The sequence below is a fragment of the Bactrocera tryoni genome, chromosome 5 (assembly GCF_016617805.1).
Source record: "Bactrocera tryoni isolate S06 chromosome 5, CSIRO_BtryS06_freeze2, whole genome shotgun sequence".
In the NCBI taxonomy this organism is placed as follows: Eukaryota; Metazoa; Arthropoda; class Insecta; order Diptera; family Tephritidae; genus Bactrocera; species Bactrocera tryoni.
Genome location: NC_052503.1, coordinates 49,896,318 through 49,921,965, shown reverse-complemented (window position 1 = coordinate 49,921,965; position 25,648 = coordinate 49,896,318). Strand labels below are relative to the sequence as shown.

The following is a 25,648-nucleotide window of genomic DNA, read 5'->3' as shown; positions in this document are numbered from 1 at the left end:
TTAGGAATTTACTTTTTATCACGAGTAAAAGTATTGGAGTGGTGCTAAGCGTGCAGTGAAGGTAGTGAAGTCATCGAAAACCTGCATCATACGAGTCGTCCGTTCACCTCTGTTTTTTAAGACGATAACAGTTATAGAAAACTTAAATAAAAAGTGGTTGGAAATCATTGTGATAATATCAAAAAGGTAGCAGAGGATCTCAACAGCTCCTATGGATCGACTCAGCACATTCGGGTTAATGATTTGGCTATGAAGCGTGTCAATACTAGAATCGTACCAAAAAACCTTAAACTTTTGCAGAAACGACGTCAAGTAGAGATCGCAAAGAGATACTTGACAGTGCAGCTTAGGAATATGACGTCGAAACTGTCGAATAATTTAGAGAATGTCACTCCAAAAATGAGCCGAAACCAAAAAAAAACATATTACATAATAATCAGTTCAGTGTTTGCTTTCTCTTATTAACAATGGATTGGGGAGCTACACAAAATCATATTTAGCTGATTGATTTACAAAAAATTGGAAAAGCTCAAGTGAAATGTGCTTCTCAAAAAACGTATTGTTTCGAGAATCCCAAAGAAAAAGAAGTGGTCGTCCTTCCGTTGGTTTACATCCAGCCATAAAAACTGTTCGCGAATGCATTCTTAGAAATTCATTTAAAAAACAGGAAGTTATATCAACAGTAATGGATATTTCGACCAAGTAATGTCAAGACTTATTCAAGATGATCTCCACATGAGAGCTTACCAACGGTTAACTGATCACCTTTTGACAACGCGTTTAAAGCAAATTAAGCTCTACAGATGCAGCGGCTCCTCTAAGGCGACGAGGGCAACTTCATGGCCGTATCCGTTTTACTGATTTAAAAATGACCATTGTTGGGGAAGTTTTTTTTATTATAAAAACGACAAAATCTACGCCAAAACTTCGTAAAGCGTTGAAAAATATTTTATACCAAGTGCTCAACGTGGCCACCATCCAGCTGCTGTATGGTTTGTGAGGAGTCTCCTCCTGTAAAGGCGTTACACGTCTTCACTTGTGCGAGAAAATGGCTAAAATAGAGCCAACAGGTAAAGCAAAAGCAATACTTTCTTCGAGGGAGAGCATTGGATCTACCAGAACAATTCTAGATTAGATAAATAAAGTAAGATTGCACCGCGACCTAAGATCTATTGTGCCCTCTCCTAAGTCGCAACGACTCACTTAGCACCATCATATTGATAAACTCCAATATACTGCTATACCGCCCGTAAGCGCAACGATGAACGTGCAATACGTTTTAATAGCGGTAGGTGGACAAAAAATTCAATACCTTTGAAACGGTATGAATGAACAAAAACTTTTTTGCAGATTATTAAAAATGAATATTTTCCGCGTTGTGTCACATACTTTTCAGTTTTTTTAGCGTGAAGAACACATGATAAATTTCAAAAAATTATGTAAAGTATTATTATTTAAACAAATAGATGGTGGAAAAATATCCATAATATAGCATGAACATTTTTCTTTGACTTCACAAAATTTCATCGATTTATCTCTAGTAGTTTATGAGAAAATAATTTTACAATTTTGTAGTGCACTCAATTTCAACCTTCAATCACTTTAACAAAAAATAGAATTTTGAAGAAATATTTTTATCACGGGCTATGCGTCTGATCCCCTTCCTAATGAACTGCTATTTTTCAAAATCGGTGATTTGGCGAAATTTTCATGGACCACTTGACGTGGTATTCTGGAGTTTCAGGCCCCATGTTGCAGAACCGGCAATTTCTACGAGAAGCTGGGCCTATGTTATATAAGTGCGTCTATACGAGGCGTGTTCAAAAAGTATCGCGACAATTTGCTAACAGTTTTCTTCGATTGCAGGGGCCTGTTGCATCATGAGTTCTTGCCACAGGGAAGAACGGTCAATAGAGAATATTACCTGCAAGTTATGCGCAATTTGCGCGAAGCAATCCGCCAGAAACGCTCGGATTTGTGGAAGAACAAAAATTGGCTTTTGCACCACGATAACGCCCCTGCTCACACATCGTTGCTTGTGCGCGACTTTTTGGCCAAAAACAACACACTAATGATGCCGCAGCCACCGTATTCCCCAGATCTGGCCCCCTGTGACTTTTTCTGGTTCCCTAAACTGAAGAGACCCATGAAAGGAAAAATGATTTGTTGAAGTGCTTCGAAGATTGGAAAAACCGTTGGCACAAGTGTATAATATCTCATGGGGATTACTTTGAAGGGGACAAAATAGATATTCATGAATAAATAAATACTTTTTGAAAAAACACAAAATTCGCGATTTTTTTGAACACACCTCGTAATAATCACTATAAATAAAAGCATATTTGTATAATTCTGAAAACAGATTGGTAAACGGATCACCACTAACAGTCTTACGTCGACGACTCCAAAAATTTACGTAATTTTACTATGATTTTTTTCGGTTTTCTTCGAACCTTGGTGCGCGCTAGCTGTCCTTATTACCTAAAATAGTATTTGTTAATAGCGATAATGTAAATATTTAGTATGTTTAAAGAAAAAAAGCAAGAGCCATTGCCACCGTCACACATAGGAGCATTTTCCTTCAAAATCCGGACAAAAGTGAGAATTACAAACTCCAGCGATGCTACTCAAAACTGATTGTTTTTACTACCTAAGTAACCGTACTACAATAAACCGATTAAATTATTGACCTTCAGCTCGCTATATGGCACTTCCTTATTCGCGATACTCTCTATTGTTCTCGAAATTGCAAGTGGTTTTTTGTGTTGCGTGAAGTGAATTTCTGAAAATATTTTTTATGGATTCTGGACAACATGATATGTATTTAATATTAATAATATAAAGATTAATTTACTTAATGTATTATCTTGTTTTTTTCGGGAAAACAAAACACTAAAAATTTTTTTTAATTTCTTAGAAATTAGTTAATTAATTTTTGTTATAGTGTCGGGGGAGGTCGAGCTATAAATTATTTTTTTTACTAAACTACAAGGTTTCTACCTAACATATAAACTTAAGCATTTTCCCCATCTTTCCCCCCCCCCTTAAGAAAAAGAGCGTTGAATTAGGTTGGTCACCTGCATAAAATGAGTACTGAAATCCTGCTAAATTATTCTAGACAGGTGGTATATAAGGGGGCTCTATAGGAGCCGGTATGAAAACTTGACAATGGGCGTGGCCCGCCAACTTTTTGGTGAAATCTCATATCTCAGGACCCGACAGACCGATTTCGACTAAATTTAGTATATGATATGTCAATATTTCCCTGAGCCCCCATATACATAATATAAAGATTTTCGAACTTATAGGAGACTTTTTGCTGGATATATCCGCCAATATTTGGGCCACAACTATTATCAAGAATTTCGAACATCCACTTGACCTTGCTTCATATGATTGGTGATTGTACATAAGGTACCTTCATGAAACCCAGGGAACATTTTTTGAGTATGTGGCATATTAGTAGTATGTGGGCTGAGCAAAAGTAGATAAAATCTGGTCGGTACTACCCCCTTCTCAAAAATATTCAATATAAAATGTTCGGTTGCACCCGAAGTTAGCCCTTCCTTACTCATTTTATTTTAATATATGAGACCTGGTCTACGGAAAGGGGGCTTAGGTGTCAAGGTGTTAGGAGATAACGAGAAACTGACGAAACGAGTTGTTTATTTTTAACAGCTGTTTCCCAGAAAACTAGTTTTCGCACGTTAGCTCCCTTTTCTTAGACCAGGTCACATATTATTAAATTCAATAATACATTTTTATTCATTTTCATTCATAAAATCACTTTAAATTAATTTTGTCCGGTTTTTGAGACCAAATGCTCCTATGTGCGTCAGTGACCTACTCACATTCTGGGCTGTTAATGGCTCTGTCTACAGCCTCAGCACGTGGAATGAAGCAATAAAAACAACATTGCGAAAAGCGAGCTCGGTCGCGGCAGCATTCGCCATTTAATTTGCATGCATTTGCAATCATTTTCTGCCCAAGCGAATAAATACAAAATATTTACTTAAGGATATTATTATGTAAGTTATAAACTCACTAATATTTACACTGAAGCAGATGAGTGTGTGTGTGTGTTTGCGGGTTCTTTGTAAAGGATGAGGATTTTATTTAATTTTTTTATGCGTCGAGGACTCAAAGACGCATTATTAAATTGCAGGACTGTGTGCTTGCTCAAATCTTACAAACCTTACATACATACATTAGGCATTTGTACATATGGGGAAAACTTTAAGTAATATTTCTTCACTTAGAATATTATACATTGGGTCTTGTTACTGCCAATGAAAGGTGTAAACGATGCGTTTGCGAAAATTTATTGCATTTTCTGTAGCATCCATACCAACGCCCAGTGAGCAGGCAGGCTGTCGACTTTATTGTTGTTTTCATTTGCCGTCATCTAATTTAACAGTCTCTTTTTGCAGTTTTTTCTTTGCATTACCTAATTTACATTTCAGGAACGCCTTTGCAGTAACCTCTGCTGGCGCTTCTTCTAAACCTCGATGGCCCTTTCTTGAAATAAAAAGCTGCGCACAGTGCATAGGAATGGCAAAATGCTGTGATAAATTAGTATGCTTTACCTCTTACTAGGAAATGTATAAAGAATCGGTTGCAAAATTTTTAAGAGTTTAGTTTTGCTCAAAACCCTCATAACTTCTTTGAAAAGTTGGAAATGAAGCTATTCAATAATGGACGGAAAGAACTTTAAGGAGGCATTTGGCCAGTTTAATACTTCCGGTTGTAAGATTACTTAAGTAAAACTTGGGTACTGAAAAGGTAATTAAAGACATATGACATATTCGAGAGAATGAGTGGATTCGAGAAAATACATCGAGCTCGGACTTCAGAACAATATATTGGAATGAATATACCACAATATTGGCAAAACAAAATCAGAGAATCTGTTGAACTAATTTATCGGAGAGATCTATTATTTTACACCTATGACTCTCTTAAAACTGAAGTTTTTTTTTTGATTTAGGACGGAAGTAGGGCTTAAAATGACTTTGCACCATATAGGGATCGTCATCCTACGTGAGTGTGTGTGTGGCCACTAACTCACAACCCCCTTCTTATCATGGCAAAAGCGCGAGACCGTTTTGCTTTTACTTTCCACATACGAGGCAATTTGCGGCCAGTTGCCGTCGCCAAAGAAAATTATAACCGTTCTTCACCAAATTTTTCACATTGAGTTGTTCAAACCTGTTTTCTAAAGTTATTCGTGCTTCATTTCATCGGCGGCACTTAAAAAGTCAGAGTTTGCATCGCCTAATGGTCTCCGCAAATTCACGCAGGACTTCACTTTTTGCATGCTGTACTCGTATTTTTGGAAATACCGTCACCGGAGAGCACCTGTCTTATATTTGTTCACCTCGCCGTATTTCCAACAGAACCACATCTCTAGATCTTTGATTAGTTTAGAGATCCATCTTTCTTGTCCTTCCTTGTCCACCGATATCATCAGAGTTCAAGTATTTACTTCCTAGCCTGTTGTTTTGTGGACATGTGTATTTCTCTTACGTGTTTATTACGTAACCACAGTTGTCTTCTCTGCTTAGCGAGCTGATCTGTTGAAATAACGCTGCTTTTCACTAGGACTGATTCGGATGCAGAGCAGTACGCCCATATAATTTTTAGAGCTACTGGGCTTTGCACCTTAGCAAGTACTTTCCGTTAACGTTTTTCACGTTTCGTCTTTACCGTTTCGGCAGATATTTTTTTTCCATTCTACTAGAAAGTGGGCCTCGGTTATATTGACTAACTTCTTAGCAGCATTCTGATTATGAGTCCAGTACGTGAGTTTGTCATCCATCATTATACCAAGGTTTTTTAGGGTTGCCGTCGTTTGGATAGTTTCTGAATGAACCTATGTCTGCAGCTCCAGCGGAATGTGTTTCTTAATAAGTAGGATCAGCTTCGTTTCTTTCATGCGTAGGCTAAGCCCGTGTGAGTCCACTAATGTCTGTGCTCGCATCATAATTTGTGCTAATTTGCGCCTGCCTCTGTGGGTATTATGTGCGGTTTCGATTTCGTCTGCATAAAGATACCAGTCGTCCGATCATTTAAACGTTTAGAATTTCATTGTAGCTTGCATTTAATAGATCTGGTCCAACTATGGATTTCGCGCTGCGCTGCTCGAGAGGTGACTTCCTCTCCTTAAAGGTCGTTCACTGTCTTTAAGATACCTTCGTAAGATCTTCTTCAAAATTTGGGCATTTTAAATCAACTCAACTTATGTCCCTTGGATTTGGGCTATTTAGATACGAAATAATACACTGCACGGTTTATTAAGCCGACACCATGGCGAATGAGTGCATTTGAATATATAAAAATGTAAACGTATTTGTATAAATAAACAAATGTATGTATGTGTGATATATATATGTATACATGCACATTATATTAGCTGCTTGGCTGCTTGGTGTTTGAGTGCATAAAATGTTTCAACTGTAGCCGTATCAGCGCTTTAAATATTTGGGAGCCAGCAAAAGACGTCCTCCAAAAAAATAATAAACCGGAAAAAAGAACTTAAGTAAACATTAATTTACATAACTTTAGTGCAGGCAGCACTCACAGTACAAACACAGCCAAGCGCTGTTTTCTAACAGACTGAATACTTGATATCCTCCAATGTAATGCTTTTCCTCTGAAGCCAACTTCTAGTGGGCTGTGAGGGAAATGCCCGACTGTTATTCACTCCAGCGTGCGTTAGTGTTGCCATTTGCCACACAGTTTCTTCGGCTGGCACCTTTCCCATTCCCAAGCTCTTTTCCGCTGCTTTTGCTGGATATTAAAAAAATAAAGCATGTTTTGCGGCGCATGGCCTTTCTTTTAGCTCTACATACTTCAACGCCAATCCTCCACTAATATTGTTTACAATTGCTTCTAAGCCCGCCCTCTGCCACAACGGTTGTTTATATTGCGGGCAATTGTTTTTATTTCTTGCTCGTGGGCGTAGCTTTGTGGATGCTGGCAGTCAAGTTTTTCTTTCTTTTTTGTATTTTAGGAAACTCATGTGGTTCAGGTTAGTTCTTATGAGGAACTAAAGCCATATTAAAAATTTTTAAGCCAAGTATTAAGCGCAAAATATTTTCTGATATTAGAAAAATATTTAACTTAAATTGCATGTAATGAACAATAAGTTCCATGAGAAATCGAACACTTACAGGAAGCAAGTAAGATAATCATTTATTTAAGTCAGTATTTAATTCTAATGTGAGCTCCAATATATCTAACTTTATGAACATGGATATTGTTGAGAGTTAAGTTCAAGCACTTTAATTGTGTTCTTCTGGCTGGTTGTTTTCTAAAAAGTTGAGTGATGGACTAAAGTGGCTGTTATTCCATCAAACAGCAAAGCAAATCCACAAATGAGGCTTGAGCGATAGCTGACATTGTAAAGATATCAAATGGTAGTGTTCTTTCTATTTTACACAAACATTTGAGATTGCAAAAGCTCTGAGCAAAGCGAATCCACCGTGACTCACAGTCAAGACAATGCACCGTGTCTCAAATCGATGAAAACGTTGGCAAAATTTAATGAATTGGGCTTTGCAGTGCTTACATACCCACCGTATTCTCCAAATTAAGCCCAAAGCGACTTTTTCCTGTTTTCAGATCTCAAAAGAATGCTTGCTGGAAAGTAAATCAAGTCCATATGATGAAGTAATCGCTGAAACTGGGGCCTATTTTGATAAGAAAGAGTAAATGTACTATAAATATTGTATCGGTGTTGGAAAATTACTATACTGGATGTATCACCATTGGGGGCAACTATGCTTAAAAATAATCGAGGTTTGTCAAAATTTTCTTATTTTGCCACTTACCCTACGGACTTATTAAATTACCTGCAAATTCTATATCAGTTACATACTTTTAGTAACTAACACCACGAATCACTTCTTTCACTTCGCAGAAGGGTGCAGTTTTTAGACATGTGGTTTTCAAGAAAAAATTAGATGCATGTAGTTTATTGTCATGGGCAAGAACTTAATTTTATTATAAAGACAAGGATATGCAACTTCGATCATTTTTGCAACAATCGTATCGAGCTTATCTACGTAGACTGTCGAGTTGACATAAAATAATCCCACAAAAAATAGTTCAGCGGTGTTAAGTCGAATAATTTTGTAGGTCACTCGACAAGTCCACGACGCGTGATAATGTATTCACCAAAAGTTTTCTTCAATATGTACATTGATTATTTCGTTAGTTGTATGGCATATAGCGCCGTCTTGTTGGAACCAAGGATGATCAACATCAACATCCTCCAATACACGAACAAGTTATTAATCACGTCTCTATGACATTGAATTTAACATTATGACCGAGATCATTTTTGAAGAAATATGGTCCTATGATTCCCTCTCATACTAGAGCATACCAAACCGTTACTTTTTAAGGATGTAATGGCGTCCCAACAATGGCTTGTGGATTATCATCATACTAGCTGCGACAATTTTTATACTCTCGCAACAAAGTTGCTGAGGAGAGTATTATAGTTTTGTTCACATAACGGTTGTTTGTAAGTCCTAAAACTAAAAGAGTCAGATATAGGGTTATATATACCAAAGTGATCAGGGTGACGAGTAGAGTTAAAATCCGAATGTCTGTCTGTCCGTCCGTCTGTCCGTCCATCTGTCCGTCCGTCCGTCCGTGCAAGCTGTAACTTGAGTAAAAATTGAGATATCATGATGAAACTTGGTACACATATTCCTTAGTTCCATAAGAAGGTTAAGTTCGCAGATGGGCAAAATCGGCCTACTGCCACGCCCACAAATTGCCGGAAACCGAAAACCTATAAAGTGTCATAACTAAGCCATAAATAAAGATATTAAAGTGAGATTTGACACAAAGAATCGTATTAGAGAGGGGCATATTTGGACGTAATGTTTTTGGAAAAGTGGGCGTGGCCCCGCCCCTTACTAAGTTTTTTGTACATATCTCGGAAACTACTATAGCTATGTCAACCAAACTTTATGGAGTCGTTTCCATCAGGCATTTCCATATACAGTTCAAAAATGGAAGAAATCGGATAATAACCACACCCACCTCCCATAAAAAGGTTATGTCGAAAATCACTAAAAGTGCGTTAACGGACTAACAAAAAACGTCAGAAACACTAAATTTTACGGAAGAAATGACAGAAGGAAGCTGCACCCAGGTTTTTTTAAAAATTGAAAATGGGCGTGGCGTCGCCCACTTATGGACCAAAATCCATATCTCAGGAACTACTCAACCGATTTCAATGAAATTCGGTATATAATATTTTCTTAACACCCTGGTGACATGTAATGTATGGGTGAAATCGGTTCATAACCACGCCTTCTTCCAATATAACGCTATTTTGAATTCCATCTGATGCCTTCTCTGTATAATATATACATTAGGAACCAATGATGATAGCGGAATAAAGCTTTACAGAAATACGGTATTTGAAAAATATGTAAATGACGGATAATGAAATCTCGATTATCACTTTATCATGCGAGAGTATAAAATGTTCGGTGACACCCGAACTTAGCCCTTCCTTACTTGTTATGCTTACATTTCGGATAAACAAGACGCTTCTTACATGAGACGAAAATGGATTTAACGTTTAAGCTCACTAAGGTAGTTAACATGATGCCACAACGTGTTATAAAGTTGACAGTTAATTATTTATTTCCTTCTCATATAACAAATAAAGTTGGATCTCCGTTGTCATCTTGCATTCTAACTACATAGCACTGGACCTATGATGTCATTCAACCAAAAGTGAGCTTCGTCTCGCAAGAAAATTTTTTTATGAAAAATGCAGATCGGTGGCAAGCTTCGTGCTGGGTCCATTCACCGAACGTACTTGACGATCGCTCGGCTTCAATAATTACACGAGTTGGATTTTTTAAGCTCGCAAACCAAGATCCTTCCGCTAAACATTCCACAAAGTAGATATGCTCAGCTCCAATTGTTGCGTGCGATGTCAGATGGACTATTCGCGTCTTCTTCAGAGGGAGGAAATGAGGGAAAAAGCCGACAAACATTTTCAGCCATTTAATCAAACACGGCAAAATTGGCGGCAGAACTTTAAGTTGACGAAACAAAACCAAAGGTAAACTTTATCACTGGCATTGCTATTGGAGGAAGAAGCAAAAGTCAAAAGACAACAAGTTATCGACTACTGCATTGAAAACGTTCAACAACTGCGATGTGGACCTATACCTCATAATTCATAGTTTTCTTCGCATATTCTGCACACTTCCTATGACGAATGTGAGCTTTGAACGAGCTTTTTCGACACTTCGGCGCATGAATACGTGGCTGAGAATAAACATACTTCAAGACAGATTCATCGGCTTAGCGTTACTGCACACGCATTATGACATTGAAGTCACTGCAGAGGAAGTTATCGAAAGATTCTCAAAACTTGGCCTGCATCGCTTTGTTTTGTGAAGTTTTTCTATTCAATACACGAACTGATTACAGTATTATACATTGCAATAAAGTATGTCACCCGCAAGTCTACGATTTATGATGTGTTTTTTCAATTTAGTAGGATTTTATATTAGAAGGTCAATTTGAGATTATGGCATTAAACTGTATAAATACTACTATATTTAATACACTAATCCTCATGTTTCAAGAAAATGTTTATTTCCCCTCCAAGAACTATCTCTGGATCCGCCCCTACACTAGAGTATACATGGTGTGAAACCGATATATGGTTGCTCGAATAACCGACTCTGCTAGGAGATGACGTCGACCGCATATTGTACGCTGCGCATGATGTGTGGCGGAAACCAGTCCGGTTTTTTTGATAATAAATAATTAATTCAATTTTTGCTCTGGAGAAGCAAACTGACCATAAATTAAGTCAAAAACATCTCAATGAAAACCATACGTCTAAAAAATACCCTATTTTTAACAAATGCAATCATCTAGGAGATGTGGCTTAGTGTCGATTGTGCCAATAACAATCCCAATTACCATATATCAACAGTTCAGTAAACCGATCTGAACAATTTTTTAGGAGATTATATTATAACCTTAACCAGTAATCCATGTAAAATTTTGTGAAGATACCACGTTAAATGCGAAAACTTTCCATACAAGCCCTTGATTCCAATCGTTCGGTTTGTATGGCAGCTATATGCTATAGTAAGCCGATCTGAACAACTTCTTCGAAGATTACATTCTCGCCTTAGAAAATTATCTATATCAAATTTTTTGAAGATATCACGTAAAATGCAAAAGTTTTCCATGCAAGAACTTGATTCCGATCGTTCAGTTTGTATGGTAGCTATATGCTATAGTTAACCGATCTGAACAATTTCTTCGGAGATTACATTTTTGCCTTAGAAAATAATCTGTACCTAATTTGGTGAAGATAAATTGTCAAATGCAAAAGTTTTCCTTACAAGAACTTGATTCCGATCGTTCAGTTTGTATGGCAGCTATATGTTATAGTAGTCCGATATCGGCATTTCCGACAAAAGAGAAGCTTCTTGAAGAGAAAATGATGTTTACAAAATTTCAAAACGATATCTTAAAAGCTTAGGGACTAGTTCGTATATATACAGACGGGCAGACAGGCAGACGGACATGGCTAAATCGACATACTGATCATTTATATATATACTTTATAGGGTCTCCGACGCTTTTTTCTGGGTGTTACAGACCTCGTGGCAAACTTAATATACCCTGATCAGGGTATATTTATGGCCAAACTTACAATAGCGGAATTTTAATATTTTGAGTAATTGGAAAAAGAGTTTTTTTTGTTCGAGCAATTTAAGGCCAGCACTCATTATACGGTTATTTCTACGGATCGTAAGACTTTTTTAAGAAAATATGATTTTGATAATCCATATTTTTAGCCTCTGGTTAAAAACTTTTCCCTGCTTTTTATATGTCCGTTAATTCAAATTCAGTAGTAGTTAAAAGAAAAATAGATTTTCAAGTTCGATCGCATTTGCCACTCTTACTTGCAATTCATTTGATGCAAATTTTTCTCGTATCATCATTTATATTAATGATTTTGCATCCACATGAAGACGTTGCTACTATATGAGTTATAATAAAACTTTACTAAGCACAAAGACGACGTAGGTATGTCCCCTTACTTAACCAAAAACACGCTTATGAAGTTAGATACCTACGACTACATTCGTTGAAGTTTTATGTTCTAAGGGTTCTCTTAGACACGCGGATTAAAGACGCGTAGAGCGTTTAGTCATTCGACCGCGCTTCTTTTCACATCATTGCACCCACTTATCCACCACCCTCCGCATATCCTGATTCATTGTTTTTTTAAGCTTAGCAAAATATTGTTTGCAATTTTTTTAGCCGCTGATTGTTTTTGTCCTGTTCTTTGTTTGTGCGCATTTTACTTTTATGACTACTTTGAACACCCCCTAATACTTAATTCCAGTGCCGAAGCAGCTTCTCAAAGTTATCACATCATAGCCAACATATTGCAGTTTTTATTTTGCAACCACAATAAGCGAATGAATTAAAAAATGGCAAGGATATAAGAAAAGGAAAAACATTTAATGACAGCAAGGAGGCAAGATGAAGTGTCGTTCGGTATATTTGTGTAGGTCTGTGTGATTATCCACTTTCTTTTGCAGACGTTTGTGTACCAGTGCTTGTGCCCGGAATGATATTCGGCGGATAATATAGAGCGCATATAAGTATGTTTAAGGTGGCAGGGGAGCTGGGATATCATAATAACAGCACACTCGAAACAGCCGTAATCCTGTGACAGGATAATTATGTCGTATGACTTTTATGAATTTGCATTTAAAGTGGCAGATACGTTGTTTTAAGTGGCAAAGTGAATTTTCGGCAGAACCCCACTGGTAAAACGTGTACCCTGAATTGCGTCTCATAAAGGTGATGAAAAATAAAAAATGTCAGTTTAACATATTTTGGCTAATGAGTCGGAGAGAGGACGATGTAACCGTGCTTTCATATAAAATACAGTAATAACCAATGAGTTTTTTTTTTCTAATTTGAATGAATATGTTATTAGTAAGGTAAATACTTCAATGAGTTATTCTTTGACTCTCTCATAATTTGGTAAAAATCACTAAAGGATCCCTTATATTTCCCTTAGTAGTTAGTGTCGCATTTTCAAACTATTACTTTTCAAAAATATTAAAAAATTTATTTTTATATTTGAGTCAGAAAATATACAAATGTATTAATGTCATTCACAACAGATGTTGTGAACAAAGCAGATAGACATAATGTAAAGCCATATGAGGATATCGTTCGACTTTTACGTATAATTTAACCAGCCAGGTCAATGCATAACATACAAGGTTAACCAAGCCTCACTTATTTACTGCTCCAATTAACAGTCAAATAAGCGAAAGGGTTCAAAATCCATTTTTAGTAGGTTAGGTTCTTCTTCCTTATTGGTGTAGACACCGCTTACGCGTTTATAGCCAAGTTTACAACAGCGCAACAGTCAGTCTTCCTTTTCGCAGTTTGATGCCAACTGGATATTCCAACTGTGGCCAGGTCCTTATCCATCTGGTCTTTCCAACAGAGACTATATATCTGTACGAGGATAATACTTATAAACTTTGGTGTTTGTTCATCGGGAGAGGACTTTATTTCTCAATTACCTACTCAGTCCAAAGTAACGTTGGATTTCGAGGCTTATATTGTTGTTGGTGTTAATACTGATTCCAAGATAAACGAAATTATCTACGATTTAGAAGTCATAACTATCAACAGTGACGTGGGAGCCAAGTCGCGAGTGCGACAACTGTTTAACAGGCGATATTTCGAATTGCCCTGATTCACTACCAGACCGTTTGCTTCGCTTTCTTATCCAATCTGGAGAAATCAGAACTAACGGCGCAGATGTTGAGGCCAATGATATCAATATCATCGGCGTATGGCAGCAGCTGTACACAAGCTCAGGAGTAATCCAACGTAGACAGCGAAAGTCACTTGGCCCTTGTGATACCCAGACCTCCTAGGTGGATCATAAAGACCGTCGCTTTGGGCGAAGCAGCTGGAGCCTGCCATATATGTATTGGGGCGGCTAATGTAAATTGCAGCCAATTCGCCGGGTTTGTAGAAAGAATGGCAAACGAAATGCTTTAACTGTATTCTGGCGAAAATTGGACATTAGGAAAGAAAGTAGCTGTTTCCCCCTTATCTTCCTCTTTGCTACTTTAACAAGCTGCAGTCTCCGAAAATTTCAGCTTCACCTCGTGAATGCCAATGGAACAGTGTCAAGTTAGATTACCTTTCATTGAAACGTTGCGAACCTATGTAAGAGTTAGCAGTACAATAAATATTTTGCGTTCCACTCTGAGCCAGAAGGCTCTCGCAACCCCACGAGCTCGTGGACGTTGAGCAACGCTCGCTAAGCTCGCGCGAGGCCCGAATCCACGAACACAGTGAAAGACCTGCCCGTTCTCATCCTGATGGAATTTGGGCCAGAATGCCCTTTCTTACAAGCTCTTCCGCTTTACAATGTCCAACTAATCTGCTGTAGATAGGAACCTGGACAAGTTTAATATGGAAGTAGCTTGATCTTATCGCTAGTAAGGTCATTCGTTCCTATTGAATAGTCTGCATAGCAACTCATCCGCTATCGGAGTGGATGCAAACTCCGATTCAAGAAGTAAATCTAAATCTACTTTGATGACTTCCACATCTGCTTGAAATACACTACACTGGTCTGGCAGCCTGAAACTAGGGTTGATTGAGAGGTCTCTTCAACCTTCTCCATGAGCTTCGATCACTGAGTCCTTCTCCAGCGACTCCGCCTCATCCACATATTTCTCAGAGATATATGCGCGGAGAAGATATCACTAAAAGAAGGCTTCGCGACACAGTGATCCAAGTTATAAAGGATGCAGCCGAACTTAGAGATGATTGCAGAAAGTCTCTCTCTGGAACCTTTATTGGCGGTTCCACAGGCCATAATTAAGTTGTGCCCAAATAAAATCTTAGCTAAGCATTGTTGCAGACTGAGTAGTCGTTTGGGTTTTACCGTCAATGCTTAATTTCTATAAAATTTTATTATGACATATGGCAACGTTATGGGCAACATACATACATATGTTTTACAAATGTCATTCATAAAAATATGCTTTAAATATTGAAATTATAACAGACAATACATAAATTTGCGAGGAAAGTTCTATCTATCGAAAATGGATGAAAAGAACCAAAGAACCCCGGATTTCACCGCTAGCGAGTCGGAGCTCCTATCAGAACTGGTGGAAATTCCAATCCGATTTCTTATTTCTTATTATTCTTCTTTCGACAAATAACTGAAAACTCAAAACAATTCAAAAATAATCAGCTATTACTTAATTACCATTTTCAGTATTTAAGCATAACTTAAGTATGAACTGTAAAACTGGGCATTAATGTTTCGGATTTCACGGAGTCTGATGGCGAACTTTGCAGCCAAGTGCATGGCTCCGGCTAACGAAAACATATTAATTTTTCCTGGTAGATGGTGACCAATATTTTAAATATTTTTTGTTCAATATGGATTTAAAATAAGTCGATTAGAAAAAATTAAGATACAAAAATACAAATAAATAAGTCTAATTGATTTCTTTTATATATGTATATAGTAAACTATGAATACTTAAATGCAGAATGTTTTCTTTTTATTTAAGAAAAACAATCGGTGCTACCAGCTGAGCTCTTCAGGTAGTCCTCCAGGATACTCTCCAGTCAGACAAGCTGTGCAGTATCCCGCTTTAATGGGATTGGTATTTGTCTTGTTTATTTCCACAGCTGTAATGAGTCCAGCCACACTCAAGTATTTTAAACTATCCGCACCTACGAATCACATTTTATGGTATAAAAAAGAAGGTATAGCAGTCCGCAGGTGGTCGACTTACCGACATGTTCCGCCAGTTCATCGGGTTCCAACTCGTTCGCAATAAGCTCCTCTCTAGTTGGTATATTGATTCCCATATAGCAAGGGTACATAAGCGGTGGACTAGCAATACGGACATGCACCTCCGTGGCACCAGCGTCTCGCAGCAGCTTGATGATGGGACCAATAGTGTTTCCCCTAACAATCGAGTCGTCAATAAGAACAACACGCTTCCCTTCACAATTAACTGCGAGCGCGCCAAATTTCTTTGCAACACCTAACTGCCGTAGTCGCGGTGAAGGTTGAATAAAGGTGCGACCGACGTAACGATTCTTGCAAAGCACCTCGGCAAATGGTATGCCGGACTGAAACCGAAATGAAGCTAAATAAGTGAGAACGAAATTTTGACTATATATGTTTGTCTACCTCCTTGGCATAGCCGTGTGCTGCCGCTGTACCCGATTCAGGCACTGAGCTGACAATATCTGCTTCGATAGGCCATTCTCGTGCTAATTGCCTACCACATTGCAAACGTGCCGAGTATACCATTTGTCCCTCAAACGTAGAATCGCTGCGAGCAAAATACACATACTCAAAAATACAAAAGGCCATTTTCTTGTAATCCGGACGTTCCACAATGTCCACTGTACGGAAGCCGTTTTTTGTCAACTCTACAATCTCACCGGGTTCTACTTCGCGTACGTAACGAGCACCTATGGAAAGAAAGCCGCAACTTTCACTTGATACTACCCAACCCTCGGCGGGTGCATCTTCTGGCTTTCCATGCCCCAGAGTGATTGGGACTATCTTGCCAATGCAGAGCGGTCGATTGCCATAGGAATCGCGTACCGCGTAGATCTTATCCTTATGCATGACGACTAACGAGTATGACAGTGGCGCAAGTGTCATGAACTGGCGTATACGAGCTGGCCAGTCGGGTCCATCGTGTTCGCTGGCATCTTCAGGTGCGCAACATAATGATTGGGCAATCAACTCACTATCACTGTGCGTGGATAGGCCAACACCGCGCTCCAAGACCTTAAAGCATTGAAAGTGAGAAAAGAAAACGAATTTAAAATATCATATACTCACCACACGACGCAGAGATTCGCAATTGATCAGTTCGCCATTATGGGCGATCGCCACAGCTCCATGTGCAGTGTGCACAACAAATGGTTGGCAATTCACCATCTCCGATGCAGCTGCTGTCGAATATCTGGTGTGGCCAATGCCTAGGTTGCCTTTTAATTTTCGAATCGCATCATCATTGAAGAGATTACTTATCATTCCCATTCCTTTGTGAATATTAAAATTCTTGGCAGTTTTTCCTAAACTTGTGGCGATGCCGGCCGACTCCTGTCCACGGTGCTGTAGTGCTACCAACCCCAGAAAAATGCACTGAGCAATATCAATCTGGAAACGCAATGAAAAAATCAGGATTTGGTTCAACATTCATAATCTTGCAAATTTTCAATAAAACGGCATACTAAACTGGGCAAGCAACTGGTCGCCTCACCAGCAAGTACATGGGCCGATAAATGAGTTCACTGGTTTGACGTAATTGAAGACTGTAACAATAACAACCCGTATTGTCATGTTAAAGAATTGTAAACAAAAGCAATTACAAAATCTCTAGACCCCAAGCAAGCAACGCACAATGCTGATAAGCCGCAGAGGCTCAACGCATAGCTGGTCATAGATCCCGCGATGGATGCGATCAATTAATTAAACATGTCATTATTAACTGTACCCCTCAACTACTGACGTCAATGCTGATAATGTAAGAGGCATACGCAGAAGTCACACATACTGAACTTCTTTGTGGGCCCGCCGTCTTAAACTCATTACAACACTATTTTTGCTTTGGATTCCAAAAACATAAAAATTGTAAACAATATATTTATGTACGTCATCAGCTCCGACTTTGTTTATTTGTGTCAAATTTATGCACGAACGTTGGTTGTTTGCATGTTGCACACGAATCAGAGCAAAATGACTAGACTTTTAATTACGTCACAATAATGATAATAATTAATAAATGTTTCTTTTTCTACTGAATAAGTGAATCCATTTATAAGTTGGTTAACTTCATCCATCAGGTGTTCATGCCATTGTTATTCCCTTTATTTCTGGTATTTTCAGCACCAGGATCACGCATTAGAAAGGATACAGACTCCGGTACGGTCCGATCCGGTCCCGACCTGACTGTTATCTAGTAGGCACAAATCTACGGTTCTAGGTGAAATAACTCCGAAGAAAATAAATTATGATAGAAGTATACTGTCCGCTTCTAAACTAGCTACTTTCGATACACTTGGATTCTTCACATCGCCGAAACAACTATTAGATTCCAACTGTACCAATAAGATAGGCTTTAATACAGCGAAGGAAGGAAAACTAAAGAAAAAACGTTAACTTCAGTTGCACCGAATTCATAAAGAAGTTTTTCATAGAAGGGCTTAGTTTTAATCAGTGAAGTTTGTATGACAGCTATACTCGCATAATATAGTCAAGGTTGAATGCATATATTTGGCTGAGAAAGCAGTTTTGATAACTGGCACCCAACACCAACTTAAAAAATACTATTAAAAGAACAAATAAGGAAAGGATAATAATAGGCGCAGCCCAACATAATATAGTATGTATAGAATATATTGTAGCAAGGCAAGAAACAAAGTCAGGGAAGCATTTACCGGTGTCAAAAAACGACTTTATTTTACAAGCGAATTCAAAAGCCTTGATTTGAAACTGAAGTTGTTTATACAATCCTTACCATGTACCACCGATTCACCATGAGCTAAAGCTCTCAACTCACTCTAAACTGCAGAACTTCACCGTTCGAGAAAAGTTTATACAAATGTTCAAGTGCAGCAATGTGTACTATGATATCTACGATATCGTCTTACTAAACAATCGTTGCCCATATACTAACTAATTTTATAATAAAACTTTATTTTCTGTCTTTTTATAAATTTAATAATTTTTTCTACTTTGATAGATCGCTACCGACATGTAATTTACATACGTCACTAGTTGTAATAGCAACAGTACTACAAAGAATTAATGATTGTTTTAAGATCCGTAGTCATCATATTACTTTAAGCTAAAAATAGTAAAACCTTGTTCATAATTTTAAAATAGCCTTCAATGCGCGTAACTATTCACGATTACTGTCTTGAATTAACTTAAAAAGGTTTCCCCGGACCGGTCGTTTGAGTTTGCTGAAGAGCCAGAAATCGCACGGACCTTAGTCAGGCGAATGCGGTGGTTGCGGCAAGATATTGGTTGAAATTTTGGCTAAAACTCACGAAGAATCAATGCAGTATGCGAACGTGCTTTATCGTGGTGCAAAAACAAGGAGCTGTCGCCTCATAATTTCTACCTCTTTTTACAATAGCTTCACACAAACGACTTATAGCACTCAAATAGTATTCCGTGCTGACAGTTTGCAAGGAATTCGGAGTGCAACACACCTCGATAATCGAAAAAAAACTGTTAATATAACCTTCATTTTTCACCTGCTTTGATGTGATTTTTTTGGCTTCGGTTAACTTTTTCCACGGTATTCGGCCGATTGATCGTCTGTTCCGTATCGCAAGCATAGAATCAAGACTCATTGCCAGTAATAATACGTTTCCTGACATCCTGGTAGGTGGAATTTTTAATATTAAATTTAATATTAATATTAAATTTAAATAATTTAATAATTTAATGATGTTTCAAAAAGGTTTATCTGATGTGTTGATCATCAGTTGATGTTGATGGCTGTGGTTCGTCGTCAACGCGTTCTCTCTCCTTTCCTTGAAGAGATTGTACCAATCAAAAACACTACATATTTCGACGAATGGGTTCTCCCGCGAAATTTAAAACAAAAAGTATTACTATTTTTTGCTCACATTATGTGTTTTCTATACCTCCACTTAACCTTTTTAATAATTACATATACATATTTTTTTGACAATTTTCTTATTCCGTAAACATTATTTGTACACTACAATTTTGAAAGAGATATCCACTGATAATTTATATTATTTATAGATTCTTATAATATGTATTATATAGTCTTAAGTAAGATTCACTCACGTGTTGAACAGCGTGACTATAAAACCAGACTTCGGTGGCGTTACAAAATTTCGCACATAGACAACTAGCTACTTTTGATCAGTTAATCAGTATAACATATTCGAAGCACTTTGTTACTATCGGATTTAGATTATTAATCGTGATTAAGTGAGAAAAACATAAACTGTTTTTAAATATTTCCCATTTATTACACTCATTTAAATTTTCAATATTTATTTATATGAATAATCACTTTACTGAAACGGATGAGCCTCAACAAAATCTAATAACGATGTGTGGGTAAGTATTGTAGCTTCAACTTAAAAGACTTTTTGAATCGGAGAGATGTTCCAACATCTTAAGAATCCGGTATGGTTCCTATTTTCGCTTTTTAGAAAAAACATTTTGCATGCACACTAGGTTGGTTTTTCTTTTGGAACTATTCATTTTTTTCAATCCCATCATGAAATTACCTTGGAAATATCCTAAAAAAGATTCCCTGAAAATTTTAGCACTTAATATTAACATCAAGGCCTAGACCAAGACATGTAAAAATTTTCCATTGAAAATACACGACAATCGTGATTTTTATCTTTAAATTTCTATAGCTCAGAGGCATTTTATGGCATCGCTTTGACTTTAGACACATATTCCTCAGAATTGTACACTCTACAAAAGTGCCCATTGCGACAAAGTCGAAATTCGCACCGGCGAGGTAGTACGGGGCTCTAAACCTGACTTTTCCACGAAACTCGCATTTATCTCGTAAATGACAAGAGCTATAGAAAAAATGTACATACATGACAAACTTGTAGGAAATTTTTTTTGCTACAAAAAAGTACAAGGTGAAAATCGCTATCATTAATACTTCTCGAGATATTCGACTTTTTAAGTAAGGCTGTATGGAATTTTCATAGATTTTTTATTACATACGAGTACACGCCATCTATAAAAATTCTATAAAGCCTTACTTATTTATATGTATGTATATAGCTTTAATTATTTATTTATTTATTTATTTATTTATTTAGTGACTTAAGTCTATGAACATTATTTCTTACTATTAGAAAAACATGATTTAAATTAGAATTATAAAATAATAAAAATACGATTAAACAAATAGATAACTTAAATAAAAGAACTTAATCCGCAATTTTAGTTTTCTACTTTTTACAATAAAATGGAGAAATAGATCTAAGGCAACGCTGAATATTGAAATTAAGTTTTCCTAACAAATAATGTCATTAATTACATTGAAAAAAAATGAAAGGCAGAGAACGGACCGTCGATTTTCAAGTTATTTAAGGGGTAATAGCGATAAACAAGATGGTCTCCAGATGGACATAGCATACTTCAAGATAAAACGAACAAAACAATCAAACAATAGTTTTAACGTATAGGGGTCGAAAAACTTGGAAGCATTTCGACGGTATAGCGATATAATTGATGTGATTATTGACGGAAAATCGAATGGCAAAGATTACCCCAAGATCTTTGATATCAGTAACATGTTGTAGGAAATATTGTAACTAGAAGATAAGGTCACATACGAGATTTGAGAACATTTATCTAAATTCAGAAAAAGCTGTGATTTCAGACACCAATCCTAAAAACTATCATTATAATATTGAAGTTTATTTACATCTTCGACGTTTTTAATTATTGTGAAATTAAGCTAGTAGTTTACTAACCTGAGTCGGCCATTCACCGCAGGCGATCGCTCCAAACACACCACACTCATGTGTTAGCCCCGACACTTCTTTGCCCGTTGGTTGAACCTGTTTGTATTTCTTGTCAGGAAAAATTTTCGACCGACTCTTTGTGACGGCATTATTAGAGTCTGAAAATAAAAAAATGTATATGAGTTAAAACGCCTTATAAGTGTGTTTACAAAATATAAACAATTGCAATACATAAATATAATAAATTGGGCCTGGAGAAAACTTTGAAAAGCGTCTTATAAAATTCATAATATATGTATACTTATGTATAGTATGTAAGAGCCCTATAAAATATATCTATAAATGATCAGTGTGTCGAGATGAACCGATTGTAGCATCTCCGACATACCACATAGATCTGATATTTTTCACACGACCTTTTCACTCCAAGAAGCTGATCATTGTTCGAAACTGTCGATATCAGACCACTATAACATAAAATTTTCATATGAACTAACCGATCCAACTCAAGTCCTTGTATGGAAAACTTTTTTATTTGATAAGGTGTCTTCACGAAATTTGGCGTGGAGTATTACGCAAAACGCCACTATAATTTCCGTATATATTATTCAGATCGGACCACTAAAGCATATACCTCACATTTAAACCAACCGATGATAATCAAGATAAAGATCATTTCATATTAGGCTGTAAAAATACACATGTGAAGGGTATAAGGGTAGGTAAGTTAATGTTTTTTCTTGTTTTGCTTTTGTTGGCTTAAAATTAGTTCCCAGAAGTGGTTCGTTTTGACGACACATTTTTGTATGTATAAAAATACCTCATTTTTTAATCGTTGAGAGTTTTGCCAACAATCTTATAATTGCTTGAAAAATTATTCCACAAAATTATTCTATTCTCGCAATTCGCCTTCAATTAATTTTTTTCTTTCATTTAGACCAGTTATAATTTCAGCAACACAGAAAATGTTAGTGGTTGGGTAACTGAAGCTTGAATACTTCGAGATCTACTGTTTCGAAACTAACATACACATATCAAGTAACCGCCTCAATATTTTGTCTACCACCGAGTGATCTATAAATATTTTGGAGAGTTGTTGGTACAAATCAACCAAGCTTAGACATTTACCGTTGTTCACCGCACAAGACATTGTGATTGTTTTATAAATTGTCCTTAAAGTTCTGAAGTATTATCTATCACGTTACTTTCACCACGAAACCGCTAAAATATTTTAATTTGCAAACGTTTTTGGATTGAAATGTTCTTATACAGATTTCAACAACAATTTTCGCTTTGTTCACTGAATTACCGTTATAACGACCGTTCTGACTATAATCAAAGCTTGAATTAAACAGTGACTAGGCGATGCTCTGCCTTAAGCTATTATAAGTCAATTTGTTTTTCTGATTTCTGAGGCAATTCATCAATATCAAGACAAACAGTACGAATCGAAAGCGTTATCAGCTGTTCGGGGGTTGCCTAGACGCTGCTTGTTGTATGGTTCAGCTTGGTAACTGATAAGCTCAACTCAAAGCATCCAAGTCAGCTCATTTGTGTTTGCATAAAAATAGTTCACACACTTGTTTTTGAATCAATAAAATATGTAAAAGAGAGTGTTACGCTACGTGAGTGCCAAATATTATATACACACCGATATGGTTGATAATCGACTTTGGCACTATCTTATTAATTTTTAATTGACTCATTCCGCAAATAATCGAAAAAGATGCAGAAGAATGCTTAGATTGTGTTTCGTAAAAATAGGTGTGCAATAGACAACCTTAAGAAATAATTAATACATATACATAATACACATATATGTACGAGTATGTACCGGGTACCGGGGGACGTAAATGAGTAACATAATCGGCGCCATCTGGTAATGACTACCCCACCGACATAGTTTTGATAAAGCACTGTTCATATGGCGTTAGAAATCATTTTAGAATCCTATGTTAGATGAACCTTAGCACTCGCAATCAAAAATGTTTTGAGTTGTTTTTCTGGCCATACATTTTTTGTTGCTAACTTAATATATTCTCGATTCAACAACAAATAAAAGCAGGCGATTTTCAACAGCAATAATGTAAACAAATGGAATATCGAAAACAACTAAGGTGGGCTGCTAGGCGACTAGGCGAGGCAGCGCTTGATAATATGTAATACATACAAACATTTCAATAAAGTGTTGTGTCTTGTAGTTGTTGTCGGATTATCACTATTTATTAACACTGTTGATTTCTGAAGTGGAAAACTTTTCACTAAAAATACAGCGGCTTCATCGATTTGATGATAATATTCCAATGCAAAAGCATTATGTTCTATATGGAAAATAATCATGCGAGTGTTGCGATCAGTTCAGCTCAAAGCGGGTGTAAACAACATTGTTATTAATTTTTAAAAACAATTTTTTTTTGCTTAAAACATATATTAATAACAAATTCCTGAAATAACTTTTGCAAATATTTGGGTAAAGTCTTCCGAATTCCATTCCGTTTAGAGTTATTTACGCGCGAAATGATGCAATCCGTCGCTGCGATGTGCTCAGCTGAACTTTCGCGTTATTATGCACATTCTTCACAAATAGTGAACCCGCAAGCCATCACCACCCCCCTTCTGGTGACGTTCTGTGGTATTTTTAGGATTTTAGTATTTTTAGCATGATATTAGCGGTATCGAAATTGCATCATTTGGCGCTTGTGCCACCTGTGATACGGTTGTGTGATTATACCGCCGAAAATAAAATCTTCATCAAAGTTGAACAATCTGAAATTTGGTAAATTATGCGCTTGCAATCATCAATACATGTAAATAATACGATCAAAGCAGTGCAATTAAAATTATTTATAAATAAAAGTAATTGATAATTACCAGCTACACAAGCTGCATACAGTGACCTACGAAAATGTAAAACTCTACCGCTGTCGCATTACTTTTGGGCAAGGTTGCCAAGATGGTCCTATTGCAGATCAGATCAGTATGAGCGCGATCTGTCAAACAGTTTCTGTAAAGCTGCTTAAGTCGGTACAACTCAGTAGTGCATTGCGATTTTTACAATGGATAAAAATATCGAACAAAGAATTTGTCTCAAATTTGATATTTCTAACCAAATTTCGTGTGCGGAATCGTTGCGAATGTTGGAAAAGGCTTACGGTGATTCAGTTTTATCAAAATCGGTCGATAGATCGAGAGAGGCATGCCTCGTTCGGGATAACATACGACCTCTTCAACTATGAAAATATTAAAAAGTGAAGAGTTTGGTGTTTGAAAACCTTCAGGCAAGTGTTAGAGAGATGGCAATAGAGCCATCGGCATGTCTCCCGAGTCCGTTTGAATGTTTTTGGTGGATATTTTGGGTATGAGACACGTTCTTGCTCGACTCCTCCCGATAAAGCTGATTTTTTTTTAAAGAATACAGTAAGCAGGCCTATTTGGACATGTTTGATCGTTCGAATTCCGATCCCACATTCATGTCGAATTATAACTTCATGAGACATGGGTTCATGAGTTTGACATGTAAACAAGTCAACAATCTTCGGAATGGAGGAAAGAAACAATGAGCCGTAACCAAAAAAAACTACGCCAAAGCCAATCAAAAATCGAAGTGATGCCCATTGATTTCTGGTTGGACATCCGTCGAAATCGTCTAGAATTATGGAAGAACAATTCATGGATTTTACACAATGATAATGAACCATCGCATCGAGCTATTCCAAAAACGCAATAAATACCATCGATCAACCACCGTATAAGCAGATTTGGCTCCGTGTGATTTTTAGTCGATACCCAAACTGAAATCGCTGCTCCGTTGAACCCGTTTTCAGTCGGTCGAAGATATAAAACAAAATTTGCTGAAGGAGGTGAAGGCCATCCCAAAAAGTACTTATGAAAAGTGTTTCGAGGACTGAAAAAATAAAAATAAATATTGATAAATAATTATTTCTGAAACTCAATTGATATCTATTGAGATACTGATATCAGGGACCAATAATGAAATGTCTCCATCATACCAATTCATAGTTCAATCAAAAGTTATGCGGATTAATGACGGTGT

At 37.0% G+C, this 25,648-nt stretch overlaps 1 protein-coding gene across 1 annotated transcript; it reads right to left on the bottom strand.

Annotated features, from left to right (window-relative positions):
• Positions 1–15,573: 15,573 nt before the first annotated feature.
• On the bottom strand, positions 15,574–22,928 carry LOC120778784 (amidophosphoribosyltransferase). The gene is made up of 6 exons (XM_040110771.1): positions 22,723–22,928; positions 21,604–21,752; positions 16,943–17,263; positions 16,277–16,888; positions 15,873–16,215; positions 15,574–15,810 (listed from the first exon to the last, which is right to left on the bottom strand). Exons 1-6 carry the CDS (start codon positions 22,742–22,744, stop codon positions 15,659–15,661), a joined length of 1,599 nt encoding a protein of 532 aa, XP_039966705.1. The 5' UTR covers positions 22,745–22,928; the 3' UTR covers positions 15,574–15,658.
• Positions 22,929–25,648: the final 2,720 nt, after the last annotated feature.

Coding starts and splice junctions, on each gene's coding strand:
- LOC120778784 (XM_040110771.1), bottom strand. CDS start 22,744: ATGTCTTGTGCGGTGAACAACG. Junction 21,753..22,722: donor GTCTTGTGCGGTGAACAACG/GTAAATGTCTAA, acceptor TTTTATTTTCAG/ACTCTAATAATGCCGTCACA. Junction 15,811..15,872: donor TGAACTGGCGGAACATGTCG/GTAAGTCGACCA, acceptor TGTGATTCGTAG/GTGCGGATAGTTTAAAATAC.